Source organism: Haliaeetus albicilla, chromosome 24 (assembly GCF_947461875.1).
Source record: "Haliaeetus albicilla chromosome 24, bHalAlb1.1, whole genome shotgun sequence".
In the NCBI taxonomy this organism is placed as follows: domain Eukaryota; kingdom Metazoa; phylum Chordata; class Aves; order Accipitriformes; family Accipitridae; genus Haliaeetus; species Haliaeetus albicilla.
In genome coordinates this window covers 7,707,723-7,729,795 of record NC_091506.1, presented here as the reverse complement: position 1 = coordinate 7,729,795, position 22,073 = coordinate 7,707,723, and the positions used below count along the sequence as shown (strand labels likewise).

The following is a 22,073-nucleotide window of genomic DNA, read 5'->3' as shown; positions in this document are numbered from 1 at the left end:
CCATAAAAAGAATTACAAAAGTATCTAAGAAAAATAAAGTGTTAGCCCCAAACTGGCAATACACTAAGTTTCTTCCCCCAAAGTTTCTAGCTGTACAGGGATCTGTCCCTGACCCTGCAGTGATGAATTTCTCCTATGTGCATACATATAACATCCTCCATAAGAAACCTGTATATTTTAGGTATCACTTCAAATCTGGCCCTTTGGAGCTACTGATTTCAACAGCCTCAGTACATACTTTAAAATCTCATCATCTAGAATTAGAAATGAAGTTCTTTGAAAAATGAGTCCCAAATGACAGAAGTCTCTATCAAGCAACTACAGCACACTTTCTTGCTTCATTTATTTAACACAGGTATTCACATGTACACATAACTCCTCCTTTACAGGTTTACAAAGCACACAGCAAGTTCTGTGATAGTTTGCATCAAACTTCAGAATATTTGAAGAAAAGGCAGATTAGTAAGGAAGAGGATTTTACAGCAAAGCCTTCCTCTTTCATCTAGTGCAAAAAGCTTTGATTCTCATCATGCCAATGTAGTAAACTTTCGAGACAAGGTGTTTCAAAGAGTTAGCAGGGGTGCACTGCTATCACTTGATAGAGTTAGTGGAAGTTTTACGGTTTATACTCTACTTAAAACCACCTTATTCCTGAACAAAGAGATGCACACTAGGCAGAGTAAAAATAAATAATAAAAAAATCATAACAATACAACCCTAAACCACATCAACAAGAACTTAAGGTGGTATGTGTATGCATCTTTTAATTCAGACAGCCAGGCTGACGTAAATAAAAGCAGTACACATGAGAAAAGTAAGACAATATCGTCCCGCAAGCAGCTGAGGAATTGCTGCTATCGGTCTCTTCCCACTGTGAAATCCCGGGCGCCGCGCTCAGCCCGCACCAGACAGCTTCTGTCTTGGCTAAGGCAAGGCTCGGGCCAGGAGCTCGCATTGCCGTTCGGAGTGCAGCACTCAAGACGAAACGCAGAGCGGAATTTAAACTCCTCAGTTAGTTTAGTTGTAGACCACAGGCGTACAGTCCATGCCTTTCTGTTTTTACCTTCACAACTTTATTTTAAATTGGGTCTTGTCCCCAGGGCTCCATATTAAAGAAGTTGCTCATACAAGGAATCAAGAGTCAGAAGCTTTGGACGTGTCAGGACAAATCCCACCAAATGTAAATTTGTATAATATACAGATTTACGCTTGCTTGCGTGGCTCTGGAAACAGAAAGGCAGTAACTCAAACTGCTACACAGGCTCCCGACAACAGTGATGATAAGCATTGCTTTTTTAAGGCTGAAAGGAGATTCTGGGGAAGGAAAATAAATCAAAACATGGCATCTTTGAAAGGGGAGTAATGCAGGAGCTAAATGCAGCGGCTCCACAAACACCCATCTCTCCCCAGGAAAATAGACTTCGGTGTTATTCAGTACATAAGTTTTGCAATAGTTTTTATTCTAGTTAAAATTGCATGAGTGCTTATTAATTTTAATGTTGTGTGCTTTGCCATACCCACACCTAGGAAGACTCCGAACCCTGCAAGCGTATGCCTGGCATGTTCACAGAGGGACTATTCCCTGCTCACACAGCCCTGTGCCCCCCCAGAAATGGGCCGTAGGAGGATGCTGCCTTCGCTGCCATTAGACCTGACCTTGCAAACATCCACCAGCAGCCCCAGGCACCATGTCCCCAGCCAGGTACCCCAGCATCACTCGCCCCACGAAAACCACCACTGCCACAGCTCTGGCGGGCACAGCGAGCAAAGTGGGACGGGGCCCCCTTCCAAATACCGAGGCTAAGACAGACCACGCGTCTGCCCTCTCAGCTTGCACAGTCTCACACAGAATTTGGGTCCGTGTTGTCTAAAAATCAGACCACGCTAAAAAAAAAAAAAAAAAAAAATCTTGCTGGTATGTCAATTATTACAAATGCTGATTTAGTACCTGCACCCATGTGCTCAACTTGCATTTTAAAGGCATTTACTCCTACATTTTGGTGCATTTTCTTGACCCAAGATATTAAATCAAATGCATTGAGCTCACTTCCCTCCACACAAGTAACAAGGGGTTTTATTAGCACACCTCTGGTGGAATATTAACTCCAGTGTTTTGCTGGGAAGAGACTGCATTTATTCTGGATTGCGATTGGACAGCAGGAAAGAAAAAACGTTATCAGAGCAAACACAGCACTGTTATTAAAGAAATGGGTTAATTATCAGCCACAGGTGTGAAACTGTGGGAACATGACAGCAACCCAGTCCTGCTTGTGATGATGCTGGCTGTTGGACAAGCAGAAAGCGACCCAGATAGGTTGCAAGAGGAAAGGGACTAAAGCTCTGACTTTGTTACATAAATAAAGAAGTTAGTTCTGTAATAGGTATCTGCAGGGTATTTGGGGTGCACTGATTTTATTAGCCAGAAATGCAAGAGCCAGCAAGGCAGGTTTAAGATCCATTAAAAAAATATTTTATGCCTGATATCAGGGAGCTCTGCAGGGTTCAGAAATGGATCAGACATTTCTTCACATAACAAGAATAGCCGAAGGCAACATCTGATATTCCACAAAAGGCAAACAACACCATAAACAAGGTACATAAAGCCTCCATGCCTCCCTCTGCCTACAAGAGATCAGGACATACGCCCAGGGAAGGGTTATTCTTACCAGCGGGTGCCAGTTTCTAATGCTATCTTCTAAACCAGATCATATTAACCAGTATTTGCAACAGGAAAGCAACTGGGAGGAAGGACCCTAGCTCACCTGAATCTGCAGTGACACATCCTCCACCAAAGAAAACAGCAACATTCTGGCACCAAGTTAATTTCGAAACCAGTCATGAGAAGAACGACAAGGCTAGAACCCAGAAAATTTGTAACACTTACTTTTTTAAAGTACAGTTTTAAAGAAAACAGCAACACTGTAACAAACGTTAAACAGCAACAAAAGAATAGCTGCAAAAAAAAAAAAAGTCAAAATATCACATCAGCCCAAACTCGCCAAAAATGAAGGGATCATAGCAGGTAAAAGAAGAAAAGTGGGTAAAAATAGAAGTGCCAGGATATGACATGCCTTCGAGTTATAGAAAAAGCATCTGGATTGTCCTCAAATCCCCTCCTGACTGCTGTCTAACTCGGTAATCGTCGCTCTTGAGCAACAGGGTTGTCTCAAGCAGAGCAATGGGGCAACGCCGATTTCTTTTCATCTGATGCCACGTGGGGCAAAGCACCTTCCAGTCGGAAAGGGAACAGTTTGCGCCCTCGGTTTCACAGACCTGGGTGCAGCCCAAAGCCTGCCTTTCGGCCAAGTTTGGAGGATGTCGGTGGACGTGCAGGCGACCTTTTGCTCGTGGCCTCAGGGAAGGACCCATCTCCCCCGGGAGCTTCAGCAGGGCCACCAAAAAGCAACTCTGCAAACTAAAACGCTGGTGCAACTCACTCCAGGTGAAAGGAAGAGCAGAGAACGCCTCATCTCGGCCTGTTAAGGCTCCAGAAGGACAATTTGCACCTTATTTTTGGAGTGTGCCATTTATCAAGCATTGCTAAGGAGACCCACTTCTCTTCTGCACCCTCTTTCGCAAGCCCAGGTGCCAGGCTTGGCAATACATCCTCACGGGATACACACCACACAGCGTGCTGCTCTGTGCAGGGTCACCTGAGCACAATGATAACTTGAAATCTCTCTTTTTTTTTTAAATAAGATAAAAAAGCCTTTTCAAATGAGCAATTTTTACTTTTACAGCAGTTACAGCCAACTGCCTGGCTCTGTATCTGGTACCTGCCCACCTCTGTCCTTCTGCTAAAGTGACAGCTACAGAGTAGTTGAAAACATTTAAGCAAAAGCTGTTTTGTCGTTTTGTGAAGTGTTAATGCTGCTCAACGCTTGACTGTTTTAAAGGGCAGTACAACAGCTTGGCTGTGGACACAGACTTTCCAGCTTAAGTTATGGATTTTGCAATGCTCTGAACATCACTTCCGAAAAGCAAAGACCTTGGAGCGTTCCTCCTCTGCTCTCCCCACGGTCCCCAAAGTCTGAACCAGGGACGCATTTTACTTTTCACATCTAAGCTATGGGAAATCCCCATTCAACAGAAAGTTGAGGAAAACAAACCCGAGCAGCTGAGTGTGAAAATTAAATAAAGTCCAAAGCCATCGAGTGTGAGCCTTAGGACAGAGAAACAGTCAGGCAAGTGCACAAATGCCTTCCACGTGTTCTGGATGGAAAGAAACTGAATTTTTTAAAGACTAACATGGAAACTGCTTTAAGCAATTTGTCATTTTCAATAGAGGTTCTGCAGCAAAAGAGACATTTCGACAAGTTAAACAACTTCCTACCGGAGTGGCTGCGTGCAATGTTTAAACTACCTCTTGCAGACTTCTTAGAAAAGGAATATTTCTAATTTTGCCATTCAGGAAGACTTTGAAATGTCACTGCCATTTGATTTGACCAGTGAAGAGGAAACGCAGAGTTGAGAGAAGGGGAAAACAATGCAAATACCATTCCATATTTTTTAACTTGGTTTCAGGCAGCTTGGTGAGCTGGTGCTAATAAGTGTGAACATTGCTTATTTACCTCCAAGAGGGGGAAACTTCAGACATATTTTCTGTAAATGTTACAGCTTAAAGCTCACCTGGATATTACAATGCATAGATGTGAAATATCATCTGAAAGAGAGCTGAGTCCAAGTCCATCTTTTTGCTAAACTTGGGCTAGAAACAATGTTTTTATGGCAAGAAGTCCTCCAAACATGATCCAATGCAATGCATAATAATGCTAAGGTCTCTTCTACATCAGGGACTTTGAGGAAAAATAAATAAGCAATAAATATTCCCCACTGTTTCTGCCACTGGTTCAGACAGCTATCAGCATTCAGCAGTGCTGCTGCTGTGTCCTAATACATGAAAGGTCTGTCCTTTAGAGACCTTGATGAAGTTTTGTTTATCAGTTGGTGATGCTAATGGGAAGGCTTTGCTCAGCCGGGAGCTCAGGGAGGAGCGGACTCTGCCTGACACAGCCCACAGGTTGCTGGGAAGATGCTTGAGGTTTATAAAAATGGAGCAACAGAAGCAGAACAGCAGCAAGTATCAGCTGCGTGACTACTGTTTGTAAAATCTACCTCCGTCCGCAATCAATACAGGAAAAGAGGAAGGCCAGGTTTAATTAAAGTCTGTAAGATGGCTAAAAAAGTCCCTAAATTTTTAAAGAAAAGTTTTTAATCTCCCTGGTGGCCACATCCCCCCAGACCTGGAGGGCGGGAGGTGCTGCAGGCAGCAGAAACGCTCTGTCAGAAATCAACCAACAAATTCCTGTATCCAGCACCTCCTGAACCGGGCTCCAGCCAGGCAGCTGACGTAACCTTCCCTGCCAACTCAATTCCACCGTGGAAAAATACTTGTACTCCCAGCCAGGGGCAAGATCCCATCCGGGCAGCTACCGCTACGGCAGATGCTGTACCGAATGAGAGAAGAATACTGAAAATAAAAGTTAACTGTGACAAGCCAGTTCGGGAGCCAGGGTTTCCTTGTTTTCCCCAGCATCCTCAGGGGAGAGCAGGCAGCACCGTTAACAGCAAGATGCGATGACAACTCACCCACTCGGTCTCGGGACTCAAAACAGCACAAAGCACGGCAGTCCCAAAGCAGGGCATGGATGACCAGGCTGAGTTATGCACCAGCTACACTAAGTCAATTTGAAATAGATTTGCTGTTCAATATCAAATAGATTTAATCCACTGCAACCTTTTAACGTCAGTGGGCTCTTCGGGATTGCAACAACTTGCCCGGCTTTTAGGCAAACAGCAATTTCCACACTGGTTTAGGCAAGCCTCAGCACGGATTATAGCATCTTTTGCATTCAGACAGACAGAAAAAGCCCTCTGCAATGTGTTACGTTAGCACATGCTTAAATTTAAGCACTCTCATTTTTGTTGCGGCTTTTCTCATATATAAGAGCTTCAGCAGATCCAAATTTACATACTAATTGCTTACCAGTCTGCAATGTGACCAAGATATCCTATCCCAGATCAGAACTATGTGAAAAAAAACCACTGTATTTCGGTCCTGGAAAAACTGATACATGTGTATTTCCAGCATCAACTACTACAACTGGAAAATTGGCAACAGAAAACAAAAATAAATGGAAAAGACACCTTGGATAGTCCCTGGCTCATCTCTTTCGCAGATAAAAATCTCAGCCTTTGACATGTTTTACAAGCACACAGTAAAAAAAACCTATAGGGAGAAGCTTGTATTTTAGATGGAAACACCATCATGGCAAATCTCCACCTGAGCAGGACAGGCTGGCGATGCAGAAGGGAGCTGCTCCAGCTGAAGCCGTTTATCCATTTCACATGTTTTAACGTGGATCTGGGAAGCAGCAGAGCCCCACAGCGCAGCGATGGGGAGCTGAGATTTGTGGGTCCACGACCTCGTCAGAAGCATCCTGACCAAGTCACACAGCCTTTGTGCTTGGCTTTCCCCCTGCTTCAAACATTACTTGGGGTCTTTTTAGTCCTCACCCTCCCTCTCCTGCAAAGCATCCAGGCAGGGACAACTCTCTTGGGCTCATGGCACAAGAGGGCCCCACACTTCACCAGGCTTGAAAGATTGCCGTCATACACCCAAGTATTCACCACTTCTCCCACCCTCATAAAGAGATGGCCTCCTGTTAAAGTGTAACTGCCACCTGCCTCTGGAATGAGGGAGCTAAATGCCACTTTATTGCCTCTAAAATGCCAGAGACCTGCGTGCACAACGAAACTGGGCACCTTTCCGAGATAACGTTTATGGGTGTTCTCTAGTTTTCCCTCCTGCAATCTTCAAATGACTCACAGGGACCAGACAAAGGTCTAGATAGCAGCTGCCCCCCAGCATTTGTCAGGAAAAGGGAATTTGGATGTTCTTCAGCAGCCAGGTTACATAACCCGAACAGAAAACAAGAGAGGTCTCACGAGCGAGCCATCTTTCAGAACCAACACGTTTCTGCAGATGATTTACAGGACAAGTATCGCTGAAACTGTTTCACCACGGGAATGCCACAGAAGCGAATTTAAATGTTTTTACAGGATCAGAAGGCTGCCCATGCATCTCGTGATGAGGTAATGGGCATGGGAACCGTTCTCAACCATAATGGTGGTGGTTTCATACTCTTGCTTTTCTGCTTTCAAATAGCTGCGCCCACAACTAATTTTGCCACTTATGGCGAAATCTATGGCATTGGCTGTGTGACAGCCTGAGCTGCTGGAGTCGTGGGATTAGTTTCCATTAAAAAGGGACAAGAGTTGATTCTGGAGCTCTACTGAAGTAGCATCTGACAATATGCATGCAAAAGTGCAAAAAGTAAACATATATATATACACACACACACATATTTGCATACCAGTCACATGTTCCAAGAGCCTCACCTAAGAATTCAAATCATTTTGACAGGTGACACACAGTATTTTCACAAATGCCTCCTCTTAGGCTGGGTACTCATATAAAACTGTCCCCTACACATAACCTCTCTGAGCAGCCAACCCTTAGACCAACACAGCCCTGGTGTCCTCAACACCCCATCTGCATTTTGCCCAGAGCAGTTCTGCACCTCCTGCAGAAACCCAGAGACAGCCAGTTATTGAGGGTTTAATTGCCTCGCTCCATGTGTAGTAAACGAAGCTTCCTGCAACATGAAGGATTTATATAGACTATGGTTAAGTTCAGACAAAAATACCGCCATGTGAAATTAGGTCAACGATCTCAGCATGTCCATATTTCTTCACTAAAAAAAAAAAATAAAAAAAGAAAGAAAATGTGAGGTAATACAGCTATGGTAAAGGTAGAAAAGTATTTGTCAGCTCAGATCTCGATTTGGAAAGTCTGATTAATAACAGCAGATAGTAGGTGACAGGAGGACTCCATAGTGCACACAGACTATACAAAAGTTAACAAAACACTATATACCATTGCTAAGCAAGTTTGATATTTGCATACAAAACAAATACACAACATTTGCTGGGGTACGGGGCAGAAGACAATCTAACAACAACAAAAAAGGCCATCCCTTCCCAATAAACAAACAACTTACTGATTTTCTTCAAAAACAACCAAATCCGTGATCCTCAGAGTGCCCCATTGTGAACCCAGCAGAGCCTCTGGACGTGCTCATGCAGACAGGCTGCTGCTGTTCCTCTCAACCACAATCAGTGCACACGAAGAAGATATTCTATATTAGTCACTTCATTGTTTAAGGAAAAAAAGCATACCAGGGAAAGGAGAAAGACATGATTCTTTATTTTGCATCATCCCTCTTTCACCCTTAGGACGGGGAGAGAACAAAGCCTGGGCTGGACCAGTGGCTGCCAAAGCCCCACCAGGCATCCTGTCCCGCAACGCCTTCCCCAGGCACCAGCGCCAGCACTGCAAAGGGGAGACTCAGCCTGGAGACAACAATGTCCCCAAATCCAGCCAAACCACAGACTTCTCCTCCCCAGGCTCGCTGGGGATCAGCTACCCCAGGGCCGCGTTGTGCCACGCGTCCCCCGGCTGTCCCCACACTGCGCAGGGGAGCCGTGCAGGAGCACGAGTTGTTTTAGGCACCGTATCCTAACAGGATACTCAACAGCAAAGTTGCATCCTATATTATACATCGAAGTAAGCATTTAGGGTTCCCAGAACAAGAAGATGTTGGTCTAGACTGCTCTGTCATCAGCTGGAAAGACAGCCACGCTCCTGGCTGGTCCTGCAGAAAGCACTCAGCTATTTCTGCTTTTAGACATGGCCTCAGCGTCAGTAGCAAATCCAGCAGTGAACAGTGAACTTTCCTCAACCTGATGCTTTTGGTATCTTCCACGTATCTCCAGCTGCCCATCTCTCTCCGCCTCTCCTCCAGCCACCCTTGGCTTCCAGCAAGGCTCTGGTGAATTGTTCCAAGCGGGTCCAAACCCCAGGAGCATCCTCCTGTATCCCTGTTGCCTCAAGCTTTCAAAAGACTGATTAACAAATAAGAAGGTGGCGATAGCTAAAAACAAACAAACAAACAAAAACAACCTAAAACATGAGAAATGTGATATGCTTGCTATTCAAGGACTGTTTAGATTATGTGTACTCAAGGTAAAGCTTATCTAGTTTAAGATTCTGCTTACAATAGAGGATGCTTAAGGAGTGTTTGGATAATAGTCAAGGCACCAGATAAGGGACATTTCAGAGTCACAGATTTGCTAATTGAGGACATACATCTGCCTTCAGAATTGAGAAAGGAGGGGTGGGCAAGAGAAACAAAGACCCTGGTGTCCGCAGATGAGGCATGACCATAAGTGGGCAAAAGCAGTAGGGGTATTCTTCCCCAAAGGACCACCAAAGACCACCAAAAACCACCGCACAGGCATAGAAGACTCTATGGGATGATTGCTCAAGAGAACAACACGTCATGTTTGCTCAACATAATGAATATGCAATAGTTAGGCGGAACATATGTATTAGATAGGTGTGGTGTTTCAACTGTAGTGTATAAGTATGGACTGAACACCTCAGCAGGTGTGCTCGATTCGTGGAAATCTTCCACCTTGCACCCTGCGCAGAATAAAGCAATGTCTCCTCTCTAAACACACTTTGTGTGTTTTGGGAGTTACCTTCTGATCAGGTAACATCCCTGACACTTAAATTGTAATTGGGAGTTCTACACACCCCTTTGGGAAAGGAGGAGGACAGGCGTATTCCTTGCTATTTTTAAGAAAAGTCTTTTCACAGTTATTCTGCAGCCCAGGTCCTCACCTGCCCAGTTCAGCCTGTTTGGGAGGTAACTTTTCCCTTTCTCTCTCATGCATCCAAAAAAAATCCGAGACATCTGCGTCTGTCATCAGTTTGGACTAACACCCACTTAGCGCAGGATCTGCACCACTGGAATAAGAGAAGTTGAACATCAAAGTTGGGTTTTTTTGAGAGTACACAATATCTGCACAGCTTTGTTTGTGTTGAGGGAGTGGCTGGATTTTAGGCAGCTTCTTTTTCAAAGGCTTTTTGTTATTAACTAAATGAAAAACCCAGAGTTGAGGTTTTCCCCTTAAAAAGCAAGCCACTGTGATTAAGGATATGAAGAAAGAAAAGTCAGTCTCTTCCCAGTCTAATTGTACCGAGGCACTGACTTCAGGGCTCCAAAATTACAGATGTATAATCCAAGACAATGAACTCTTTAGTCAAGGATTAGCAAACCATGCAAAACTGATTCCTTATTCAAATGCCTTGCAATTGTAAGGGCATCTGTTCCACTTTGCAAGTCATCCCAAAGGCTTTGTTTGGTTTTTTCCTGTTCCATTACGAAGACAGGGTGCTTTGCATTATTTTCACACCGTGTAATAAGTGCTACTGTTTAGTCTAATAGGGGACAGTCAATGAAATCCAATAACTGTTTTTACCTTATTTTTCTTTTAAGTTATGATACAAGCCCTCTCAAATATAAAAACAAGAACTGTTCTTACTCAAAAGCCAAGCCTGTAAAAATGTAACCCAAAACTCCAGGATCTGAAGAAAAAACTATTTGGTTTCTCCAAGGTATACTAGGGGCAGGTTTGTTGGTTGTGTTTTTTTTAAAAAAGGGAATTTATGTAGGTTTCAATAATATTACTAACACAAAACAGTTCAGCACAAATGATGCCAAAGTCAGGACTGGGGACTAGCAGAGAGAGCAGTGCTATCATTCCAGCCCATAGCAGCGGAATAGCTCTGGAAACCATTTAAAATGTCACAGGAGGGAGGATGGATGGAGTGTCTGACCTTTGGAAAATGAAGGGTGGATCTCAACAAAAATATCCCAGCTACCCTGAGCCATGCTGCTCCTGCAGGGCCAAGAAGGATGCTGGCCCACCTATTTGGTCTAGAAGGAAAAGCAAAAAAAGAAAAATAAAGAAAAAAAAAAATCCAAATCTGCCAACATACCAGCCCCACGTAAAAGCTGCCAAGCTGCTCTGGAAACAGGCAGCCTCTTCCACAGCTCTCTATCAGATCAGTAGAAAACAAGTTCTGGACAATAGCCCAGGCTTAGGTTTGTTTCCCAACACCAGATCCTTGCAGGGAACACCAAACTTAAACCATCAAACGTACTGGAACTCTACGGGTTGCCAGCTCCCGCAGGATTCAGAGCCTTCCCTGTCAAACCACCACAACAGTGAAACCAAAGCAAGTTACGCGAGACCAAAATAAAAAGTGAGAAAACAAAATATCAAGTGTCAAGAGAGACAGAGAAAACGATGATAGCGGTGAAAATTATGTTTCTGCGGGAGCTGGTCTTGCACACTCAGCAGCGCTGTCACTCAGTGCCAAAAAGCTGCTGTTTTCTCCGTCCTGCAAGCGGTGCCTCGGGTGACAGGGTAACAGGAGCAGATAAGATCTTCATAGATCACGGGGGACACGACCCATCCCTGCGCCCTTGGTGCAAAAAGGTCACTTAATACTCAGTTTCTAAAAGGCAAAAATAAAATTTTTCCACAGCTGTGCTACAGAAAAATTCCGCAGAAATACGGATTACGAGGATCCCGTATTTTGCTGCTCCAGGAGTTGGGACACGGAGCTGGAAGGAGCTCAGATGGGATGGAGGGGTCTGAGTCCCAGCCCTCCAAGTACCACCAATTGCTCACGGTAAGAATCCCTGCCTTCGGCTAACCTTTTGCCTCAAACTCTTCATAGTTCTTCTACAGATTCACAGCACTTGCTCATACACAACCAGTACTCCGTGCTTTTCACCAAGAACTTTAAGTCACTTGCAGCACACAAAGATCAAAACCCATATGCCTTGATTTATGAGTTCCAGTTGAAAGGGAGCGTAAAAAAAAACCCCAAAAAACCAACACCTGAAATAACTAGCAAGCATAGCTTGTGTCTGGACTGAAGTAAGGGAATGTAAACAACAAACTTGGTCAATTATTTTAAAAAACCTCAACAGAGGTCCCAAGGATCCTACCCTTGCCCATAGCTCAGACCTTGCTAATGAGATAGAAAAAGCCCTTGAGGCAGCAGCATCTTCTCAGTTACCTTCAAACTGAGCGATGAAGAAATCTAAGGAATGAGGGACATGTTGCCCTAATTCATCAGTTCTGCACAGCCACAAAAGTACTACTCAGAAGATCTTTATTTACACCTTAATAGAGCTGCCCTTGGGCAAATGTTTTCCCTGTCAAAGGAGTAGGGGTATTTCTCAGGCATCAGATGAAGAGATACAGAAACAGTCAGAAGAGATCCATGAATTGATTGCAGCCTGAGCCAGAGAAAAATGGCAATCCCGAACACGGGAACACAAGGAGCTACTGATGGTTTGGCCTTCAAACCTGTTAAAAGAAGTTCTTAAATTTCTAACAAGATACATGGAAGATGAATCTTAAATCTCACAATAGCAGGTCAATAATTCACTCATGCAGGAGTTGTAACTTGGTCTTAAAAAATAAACCAAAACAACACTCAGGATGATGTTAACATCTTATTTTGCAATGATGTTGAATGACTGCTTGTAATTAGACTATAATTGTGATTTAATTGCTCTGTGATCTGACTGGCCATAAAGGGGGAGCCTGGAGTCCCATCTCAATGGGTGGAAAGATTAACCTTATTGTGGAAAACATAATCCCATTTCATGCCATTAGAAGGACCGTATTAATTCCTGAAAATTTTTATAACAGCAAAGATGTGGCACTTAGGCTGTAACATCCATCTCTGGGGTGTTACCTCACAGCTCTCGAGAGGATGGATGACTGGTTTGCCACAAGCAGGATCAGCTTCTAAATCCTGACAAGTGCTACGCTGTAAATTCAGGCATAGTAAAGATAAGGTCTTCTTCACAGCACTATTTTAATGCACAGACATACACATTACACAACTCCTAAATGCAGTACTACTTTAAAGAAAGAAGACTACTGATTTGTTGCAAAATATATTAGAAGTGATGCAAAGAAAGAGATTCTGCTTTTTTTAATTTTACATTTCAGTAGTGACTAGCCCTGCACAATGCTCATCCCAGCAGGTCACTGGTGAAAAGAGGCTTTATAAATCTAAAACACATGAACGTCTCCCAAGTTTTTGGATGGTAAATCTTTCACTCCACTTCAAATCCACTTCGGTCCTAAAAGGATTTGGGTCAAATGGAAAAACGACTTACAGAATTCACTGTGCAAGTGACTGACACTCAGCTACGCAAAGACTAAAGGGAAACGCTTTTTGAAGCTCATGCGTGACGCTGCAGAAGTAAACTCCTAGGAACAGCAAAAGCTCGCTCTCTAAACATGTTTTCCCTTCATTGGCCAAACCAACGGAGGCAGCTGCCTGCACGTCAAACCGAATGCAAGCTCTGCTATATCTCAGGGAGGCACACGTGCATCAACGCTCGCTTTCGGTCCCTGCAATGCCAGGCACCAGCGTAACCTACTTAGCGTGGGATGTTCAGTGTCACCCACTAACAAAGTGACACTCTGCTTCCCAGTGTTTGCTAAACTACTGAACACACAAAAATTTACAGATGCATCAACTTTTCTTTCTTTTTTTTTTCCTACAAAAAAAAAAAAAAAAAGTATCCCAGACAGCAATTCTCTCACAAGCTCTCTCGGGAAAATAAAAAGAAAAGGTCCAAATACCAGCTCATGCAAACTTTTTGAAAGAAGCTGGTTTCGTTCAGACTAGTACACGTAACCAATTTCAACATTTCACCATCGCCTCGTATAGCAAATGCCAGCCTGACATTGAAGCATTGAGTCACTGCACTGTATTTCAGAATTTATCTTAGGGTCAAGTTAATGTTTGAAAAGAAACAAATGAAGCTGATAGTGCTGGGTAAACAGTGACTTTCTGTTTGGGATACGCCTGCTCCTGTTTGCCCTGTGTAGGGCTGGAAAAAAAAAAAAAACCAAAAAAACCACAAACCCCCCACAACTCCTCCCTACTGTGGGATCGTCCCAGCTGCAAAGTACTATGAAAATTATTAATTGCATAAACTGATCTCAACACCTCCTGGTTTCAAAGCAACTGGTCATTTAGAGCTTGGGATCCTGAGACTTTTTAGGGAAGCAAAGTGTTGAACTGAGAACTAAAAAACAATTTAAAAATAGGTGTACAAACATATTAACTTTGACAGTTTCCCATACCAAGCATCTGGCTTGATATGTTGGCACAGGTCATCTCACCAAGGAGCAAAAAAAAAATAAAAGGCCGCAACCTGAAATCTCTCTGAACGTGCCCACCTCTCACTGAGGGAAAAAGAAAATGCAGGTACCTTGCCTTAGACAAAACACGGTCAATTTTTTTATAGATACAGCCTTAATTCTTCCCTTGTGAAGAACGGCATGACAAACTTTTGTTCAGTTGTGCTGGACTCTGTTAGTCGAAATACATAAGAAGAAACAGTGAGCCCAATTTTTTTATTGATTTCTCCAAGTAAGCTATATATTATGGATTTATCCAAGTAAGCTATTTTGAAAAATGTGAAGTGTATTCAAGGAAGCTACAATATTCACAATACAGCCAAGAAATCGTTGTGTTAAGGCAATGCCAGCTTTACACAAGAATATGAGACCATTGCTCCTAGAATTCAATCTATTAATTCTATACTCTCAAACCAAGTAATAATAAAAATGCATTTATTAACTCCACATGAGTCAATTGCCAATTTCATCAGAACTTAGGCACAGATGTAAGATGGAAACAGTCAGTCATAAAAGCACTACATGTTAACTGAGGGGTTTTTTTTTCACACATTTGACAGTTCTGAAAGTTACCAAGATACATGGCAGCAGATTCTTCCTCTCTCTCCCCCAAAATCAGGCAACTATAGTGGTATATTTTTTTTCTTAAACGTAATACCAAAAAAGGGGAAAAGAAAGGGAAAGCTTCATTAAAGTTCTTTAGCTTTCCTCACTCTTTCTCAGAGGGTAAGCAAAGGACCAAGAAATCCCATATGAGCACTATTAAATACTGTTATTCCAATTAAGAGAATTCATATAGGGTCTCCCTTTTTGTACTTTGTGGGAACCTATTCAAACTTACGACTCACAAAAGCAAGAAAAAATATTGCATGTGGACCTATAAGTCTATAAACCCTAGTTTAATGATAAAGCCTGTGCATAGCCTATTCCACCTATGTTTCAACTCCTAGTCCCTTGTCTTCCACTAAGTGCAAGGTCAGAAGAGTTATTTTCTCTGTTCATGCTTGCAGATGACTGACTTATTTATAGTAAATTTCCTGTTTTTCCAGCCTTGTAAATGTCATACAAAATAGACAAGGCAATAAAACATATACATTTCCAGGCTAATTTTGCCCTAGCACTTCAGCACCAGTCGATTAGGCACTAAGAACTAGGAAAAGGAGGAGAATCGTAGTTAAAAACGTGTTTACAATCTTCACACTCCTTCCCTGCCTGCTCTAGTGCCACACACCTCCTGTTGAATGACAGTTGCCATCCCCATAATGAGATTTTTAATCAACATAGAAGTAATGCATTTTAATTAAAACACTCTCCTTTTCTATGCTTATGATCCTGATCCACAAGGGAGTTCCCCGCTCTGCACAGAAAAGCGTGCAGGTGCCAGCATTGACAGGCACAGGGAACTGCTTTCCAGACCACAAAAATATTTAATGATTTTAAAAAATATATCTTTCTATTCTACATTCCTGTCTAATAAAGCATGTAAAAAAACAGAAAGATGGGAGGGAAGGGGGGGGGGGGGGGGGGGGAAGGGAAACTATAATCCCACGGTAACCAGGGGCTTGGTTCTCACCTCCAGGTGAGGATGGTCCAAGGTTCAAGTGCCTGCCCTGACTCCAGGCAGGGTTTTGAACCTTTTTCTCCCAACTTCCAGGTAAACCCAACCAGTATGCTAAAACTCAGCTCTCTGCCCCTTCTTTTGACCATATCCTGGAGCTGAGAGACATTTACCACTCAATTCTGTCATTTCTGGTATATTCCCATGACATGTTCATATTTAGATTAACTAGTGTTTCCAAAATAACAAAAAGTTTCATCACAAATCGCTTGGTTGGGAAGGGGTTTTTTTTATGCACCTTCTTTCATCCACCAACACCGATCACATTGCAACATCAGAAGCTGTATTTTAACACTTCTGCTAAAACAATTAGTATGCAAAAAAACCCTGCCTAATTTCCTCATACTTTTCTTCATGCTTTTCTCCCCCTCCCGTCTGGGCAGGGAAACCAGCAGGCTCAGTTTCCCTCCCCACTTCCCACTGAAGCCAAGAAAAAGCAGCAGGGAAGATACACACTTGTTTAAAGAAAACTGGTTTTGTTGGGAGTTCCACGCTGTTGGCTGGAATATTTCTACTGACTCTTGGAAATGACTAACAAGTAGCCGTGCTTTGGTACATCAGCTCCGGGGCAGGTTTGAGCTGAGGTTGCCCCAAAAAGGGGAGCAGGTGGCGGAGGAGGATTGCACAGCCCAGCTCCGGCTCAGCTCCTCTCCGACAACCCATCGCTGTGATCTGCTCCGGTACCGGAGGTTTGAAGGACGGCTGTGAAACGAGTGCCTGCAGCCCTCCGGCTCTGCTCATCGGTGAGGCGAGGGACAAGACTTCAGGTGACGGTCCTGCCAACTGGCCATAAATTTTGTCCGCAGTGACCAGCGGGGTTGAACCAAGTACAGGAAAAAAAAAACCCCAACGCTCTCGCAGTACCAGCTACAGCAAAACCCCAAGACTTGGGATGCCTACATGCTTGGATGACAAATAAACTTTCCCCTAAGGAATCTTTTGGGCTATCTGAACACTAAGGGTTTCCTGGAACTAACTTCGAGTCCTGCCCTGGAAATTACAAGGCCATTAGCCAGGCCTGTTACGCTAACCTGTTGAGTGACTGTTGCATGTACACGGATGTGAAGTGGCTTTTTTTGTTGGGTTTTTTTTTTTTTCCCATCTCTTATCCTCTTCCCCAGCCAAACTGGAGAGCTACCTGTGCGTGCCTTCACCTGCGCGCTGCAGGGCTGGGAGCGCGGATGTGCCCTCACCTAGGGTTAAACCAGGGGAAAAAAAAAAAGAAAAAAACCAAAAAACACCAAAGCCAAGCTGACCTTCAGCCAGAGAGGAGAACTGCCCTCGCAGGAGGGTCACAGCTTTTCCCTTCCCAAAGGCGGGCAGCCGGCAATCCCACGCTGCACTTTTTGAACAAGACTCCACTCATCGCCCAGCAGCGCGGCTGCTCGAAAGGATGCTCAGCTGCTGGAGGAGGGAATCTCTCCCATATTCCCCCAGCTACGGGTCTGTCTCGCCCGCCCGAGGGGTCAGCCCCGGACAGAGGGCTTCCCCCCCCCCCTTCCCTCCCCTGACACCCGTGGGTGCCCCCCGCGGGGGAGCGCAGGAGGCTCCGCGGTGCCTTAGGGAAAGTCTCACGCAATCGCTCGCCGTGCTTAAGGCAGGCCAGAAAACTGCAGGGAGACTCCAGACAAGAGTCAGGAGGATGAGGTGCCCGTGCAAAAGTGCACGGAGGGGGGGTGAAGGTGCGCACACGAGTGGGCGCGAACGCCCCCGCGGTGAGAGGCGCAGCCGCTGTGACCGACTCCCGTCGGGGTCCCGGCTCGCCCCGAAGGGCTTCACGTTCGCCTCTCCCTGCCTTCCCTACCGCACTCGCCCTTGGCTCTCCAGCACCACAGGAGGGGACCCCTTCACCTCCCCCGCGGAGCAACGCGGAGTGGGTCCGCACCCCCGTCCCCGTCCCCGCTCGCACCTTGTCGGACGGTTTTCACCACGATGGGGTCCTTGCAGCTCCGGATCACTTCCAGCACGTCGTAACGCGGTAAGCCCGAAACGCGGACCCCCTGTACCTCCAGCAGCAGCTCCCCTTCGCTCAGCGCCGCTTCGCCGTCCCCCGCCACCGCGCCCGCGTAAGGGAACTCGCCGTGCTCCGCGCCGCCGAGGAGGGCGAAACCCAGCTGCCCGCCGGGCCCACGGGTGAGCGAACATTGCCGTACCCGGCCGGCCCAGTGGTTCTTCTTCTGGACGACGCGCGACATGGTGCTGCGCGGCCCTCCGCGCCCGCGGAAGCGCGGTAAGCAGGTGCGCAGGGGGCTCCGACCCGCTGCCTCATAGACAGACCCACCACCACCACCGCCGCCGGCGACCCCTCAAGCCATCGCCGCCGGCTCCGACGCTCCGCTCCGGCCGCGCTCGGCCCGCGTGGCTCCGCGCCCGCGGAGGGCGCGCACCCGCCTCGCCGCCCGCCGTCCCTCTCCCGTCTAGATTTTAAAAAAAAAAAAAAAAAAATTAAAAAAAAAAAAAGGCAAAAGCAAATCCGGCCGGTCCTCTCGCCTTCCCCGCGCTGCTGGTGTTGTTAGGCTAGCCCCTCTCTCCGCGGGGCGCGGAAGGCAAACGCGCGGCGCCTTTAAGGCGATACAAAGACCCGTTTGTTTTGTTACACTCGGGTCCGTCCCGCTCCGCCGCTCTCCGCGCCGCCGGCGCAGGCGCCTTCGCAAACACCCCGCCCCGGCCCGGCCCGGCCCGGCCCCCGGCCGCCTCTCCGCCCCCGGCACGGCACGGCACGGCACGGCACGGCCATCCCCCCCCAGAGCCCCAAGTGCGAGCCCCGGTCCCTCCCCGGTTCCCCCTCCGCGGCTGCGGTACGGGTGCGCGCCCCGGTTGGAAGGTCCCCCGTTCCCACGGCTAACTTTTGCGAAGGGGGAAAAAAAAAAAATTAAAAAAAAAAAAAAGAAAAAAGTGGGGTGCCTGCGCACCCCGCGGAGGGGCTGGGGGTGAAAGTCGTCTGCAGAGTTAAGTCACCGCGGAGAAAGGGCTGGCGAGCGCAGGAGGGGTCCGCGGAGAAGTTCGGCCCCTGGAAGATGTTCGTGGTTTGGGGGAAGAGGGATGGTAATCCTTCACTTTCCCCGGGAGGATTTCTAGGATTTTTTTCCAAGTCGCAAACCTCTGGAATCGCTGCTCACCTGCGCTTTCCGAGGGGTTGTTACGGGAGAAGGCACGATGAAGTACAAGTCCCCAGGAAAAACTTGCACAAGCCTGTCATTAAAATGGTATCAAAGTGCTTGCGCAAGGCTGAGTTAAAGCTGCGCTCGTGCCCTTAGCTCTCCACTTTTTTGACTGGCTGCTTGAATGGGTGATGTTAACAACGTTCTCACATTTTATTTTCCCCGGGTAATTGTTTAGAAGCTGGACAGACCTATAGCGAGGTCTGTCTGCTGGGGAAAGGGATGTGCGTCCATTTGTTTGTCCTTGGCCACGACTCTTCAAAGTTACGCAGAACCGGTGCGAAACTCAAAAGGGGAAAATAAGTGAGCGTGCACGTACCAGCTGTCCCTTCCAGGTCATGCTCCATGCTTCCAAACCTGAAAGCCAGGCCTCATTTTGAGCAGTCTTACGCATGACCGAACCCCTTCCAGCAAGGAATTCAGTTGTCAGATGTATGCGTGCCCTATTTTGCTGCTAATCGGGACTGAGAAGTGACACAGGGAAACAAAGAGCCTGGTCTCGCTCCCCGCGCTGCCCTAACGTGCGCTCTGCCGGTACAGCCCGCAGACTTTTGCTGCTGTCCGCGTTGCTCTCTCATCTCGCATCTCTCAAGCCATGCGTGTACCGAAACGATCTGCGATGCCGGAGAGCCGGCAGGCTCGGGGAGCCCGTGTGCGATAGTGGGGATGGAGCTCAGCCTCACGTCCTCCGGTGCTGGCCGAGCCGATCAGCCAGGCTTAGCTCACAGACCTCAAAAGCGAGGTGACGGGTACCTTCCCTGCCCTTACATCTGTCCTCGATGAAGTAGGGAAGCCTGTCCTTCCCTCACACCCTGCAACCCCATCACTCCTTTCCCCCAGCCGAGAGCTCTGATACGGCTATTTCGTAAAATCCCCATCGCTGCAGGCGCTGCTCTGCAGCAGCAGAAGCTGTGGGCTCTGGCCGGAGTGGCACAGCCACCTCCAGGCAACGGAAGAGGAACGCTTTGTCCAATGTCACATAGCACAGCAATGAGTCAGCTCCATCCCCTGTGCCTCGGGCACCTCTAGCCAGGTCTCCATGGGAAGCAGGTGGGATTGCCAGCGCTCAGAAAGTTGGAATAAGTAGCTGAGCCCCTTCCGAGGAGCGGGGCAGAGCCTGCCTTCCTGGGTGTGAACGGCAACTGCAGAAGAGGACTCATGAAATTCAAATTACCTGCCATGTCGAGCCCCTGTTTTCTTCCATCTCTCTAAGAGGTTTCTCTCCGTTTGGAACTTTAATACTTAATTTTCACACTTAAAGCTGTGCTGATCCCCTATGTTTGAGCAGCAATAACTGCCTTACATCTGCTTTTGCTGTCTCTGTAACCGGCTGCCCAATTTGTCACTTTTAGGATGATGGCACACTTTTTATCGTGCCTTCACCAGTAAAGACTGGATCAGTGATCAGGCTAAATCCCCCGGGGAATAAATGCTCAGGAGGCCCACGAACCCTGGGGAGCAGCAGCACGGCTGGCGGGGAAGGGTTTAATCTCATCTGCATACCGGCTGATAGTTGTGTCACACGTGTGAGCTCACAGCGCAAGGGGACTCTTGTTCACAGCTGAGAGCTGGGTGTGACATATTTTCATCACCATCATTTTGCGGGACGTGTTATGTGACAGCCCTGCTAAGCTAAAATTCATCTGGGATCCATGTGAGTATCACATGAGTTGCGGCTGCCCTGAATAGATCTTACAGAGCTACTCATGCCTCATGGAAAAATTTTTGAAAAACACTATTCTGAAAAGCAATTTCGCTAGGAAGATTTATGAGATGACAGATTTCCGAGGGCCTTTTTCCGTTTGTTTACAAACACTGCAACGCTAATGCAAGTGTGAGCTGTTCCCGTCATAATCCTAACGCCGTGCTCATGTCTGGGCCACTGTGTTCCCAAAATTGTTCTTGCTGGCAATTAACAAACCCCACAAACCTCAAGCAGAACTTTCTTTTGATTTTAAGACTTTCCCTTCAGTTTTCCTCCATGACCAACTTCCTACCATTTTATCTCCTAGTTGCGTCCAGTACGGACCAGTTGGTCAAGCCGTTAGTCAGGATAGCCCTAGATGCTGGAAGCTGGCATCGCTTCTAACAGCTCAAATATAGCCAAGATTTTTCGTTGTCCTCATTCCCGACCCTGCGACTGCCCAGCACCTTACTGCTGCAGCAAGATGATTTCAGGACATAGCTGCTCCAACCACCTCTATTTAAAGGAAGCCCTTGGTTAGGCATTAACAGTGGCGAGCTCGTGACCTGTGGCAGGGCTCCTCCTGCCCAGAAGAGTCCGTGACACCAGCCCGATGGATAATCAGGTCATTACACCATACAAAAACCTGCCTTCACATTTCAGCTGTGCAGCACGGCCTCTCTCCCGGGGGACGGTGGTCCTGCCTTTGCAGGGCACTGATTTAATGATTAACAGACCATCTTAATCTCCAACAACTGCCGTTCCAATAACAATACCCTCCTTTTTGCAAGGGTCTCTAAGCGGTTTATAAACATTAATTAATGAAGCTTCACAGGGCACCCCGGGGAGCAGCTGAACATTAACCCGGAGCAGGGAGAAGCTCAGGCACATCCCTCATCCAAGCGAGACCGGCTGCAGCCATCCCACCTCACCTGCAGCTGCTGGTCCAGCCTCATCTCACACAGGACAGCACACTCTTAATCAGCTCGCAGCCCACAACAGCGTTATAAAACCCGACTCGAGCTGGCTCAGAGCTTTAAGCAGAGTCCAATTTTCTTGCTCTTTTGTCTGCAGTCGCCGTGATTTGGTGGCCCGTCTCTTGGCAGCCTCTAATCTGTTGGGATGAGTGGGCTGGTGCTTTCTTGCCTCTTCAGAAGGTGCTCCACATGCTTTCAGCCCCGCTGCAACCACACAACAACAGCTAAAATGGTTCTTTCAAATAGGATATCGACCTGTGGTCTTGGTCTCATAAGCGCCTCTGAAATTTCATGCTGTGTCCTGGATTTTAAAATGGGTCAAAGCTCCCCCAAGCATCAAATCGTTCTCTCAAATTTCATACTAAAACCAGAGAAAACCACAGTGTTACTTGTTTGGGGATGAAAAACCCTGTCTAGTCACTGAGAAAGTTGTGGGTTTGTGAGAGTTCAGAGCCATCCACTCCCACCAGAGAGTGTAA

General features: G+C 46.5%; 1 protein-coding gene across 26 annotated transcripts in view; it reads right to left on the bottom strand.

The window, feature by feature from the left end:
* MAGI1 (membrane associated guanylate kinase, WW and PDZ domain containing 1) overlaps window positions 1-18,184 on the bottom strand; it is a 356,106-nt gene extending 337,922 nt beyond the window's left edge. For 10 of the 26 annotated variants that reach the window (XM_069811910.1, XM_069811911.1, XM_069811912.1 and 7 more), the window contains exon 1: window positions 17,682-18,181. In XM_069811910.1, coding sequence (XP_069668011.1) covers window positions 17,682-17,967 — 286 coding nt within the window. In that variant the 5' untranslated portion in view covers window positions 17,968-18,181. Of the gene's footprint in view, window positions 1-17,681 lie in introns of all 26 variants that reach the window. The other 16 variants (XM_069811919.1, XM_069811909.1, XM_069811914.1 and 13 more) reach the window with 5 other exon arrangements.
* Between the last annotated feature and the right edge of the window lie 3,889 nt (window positions 18,185-22,073).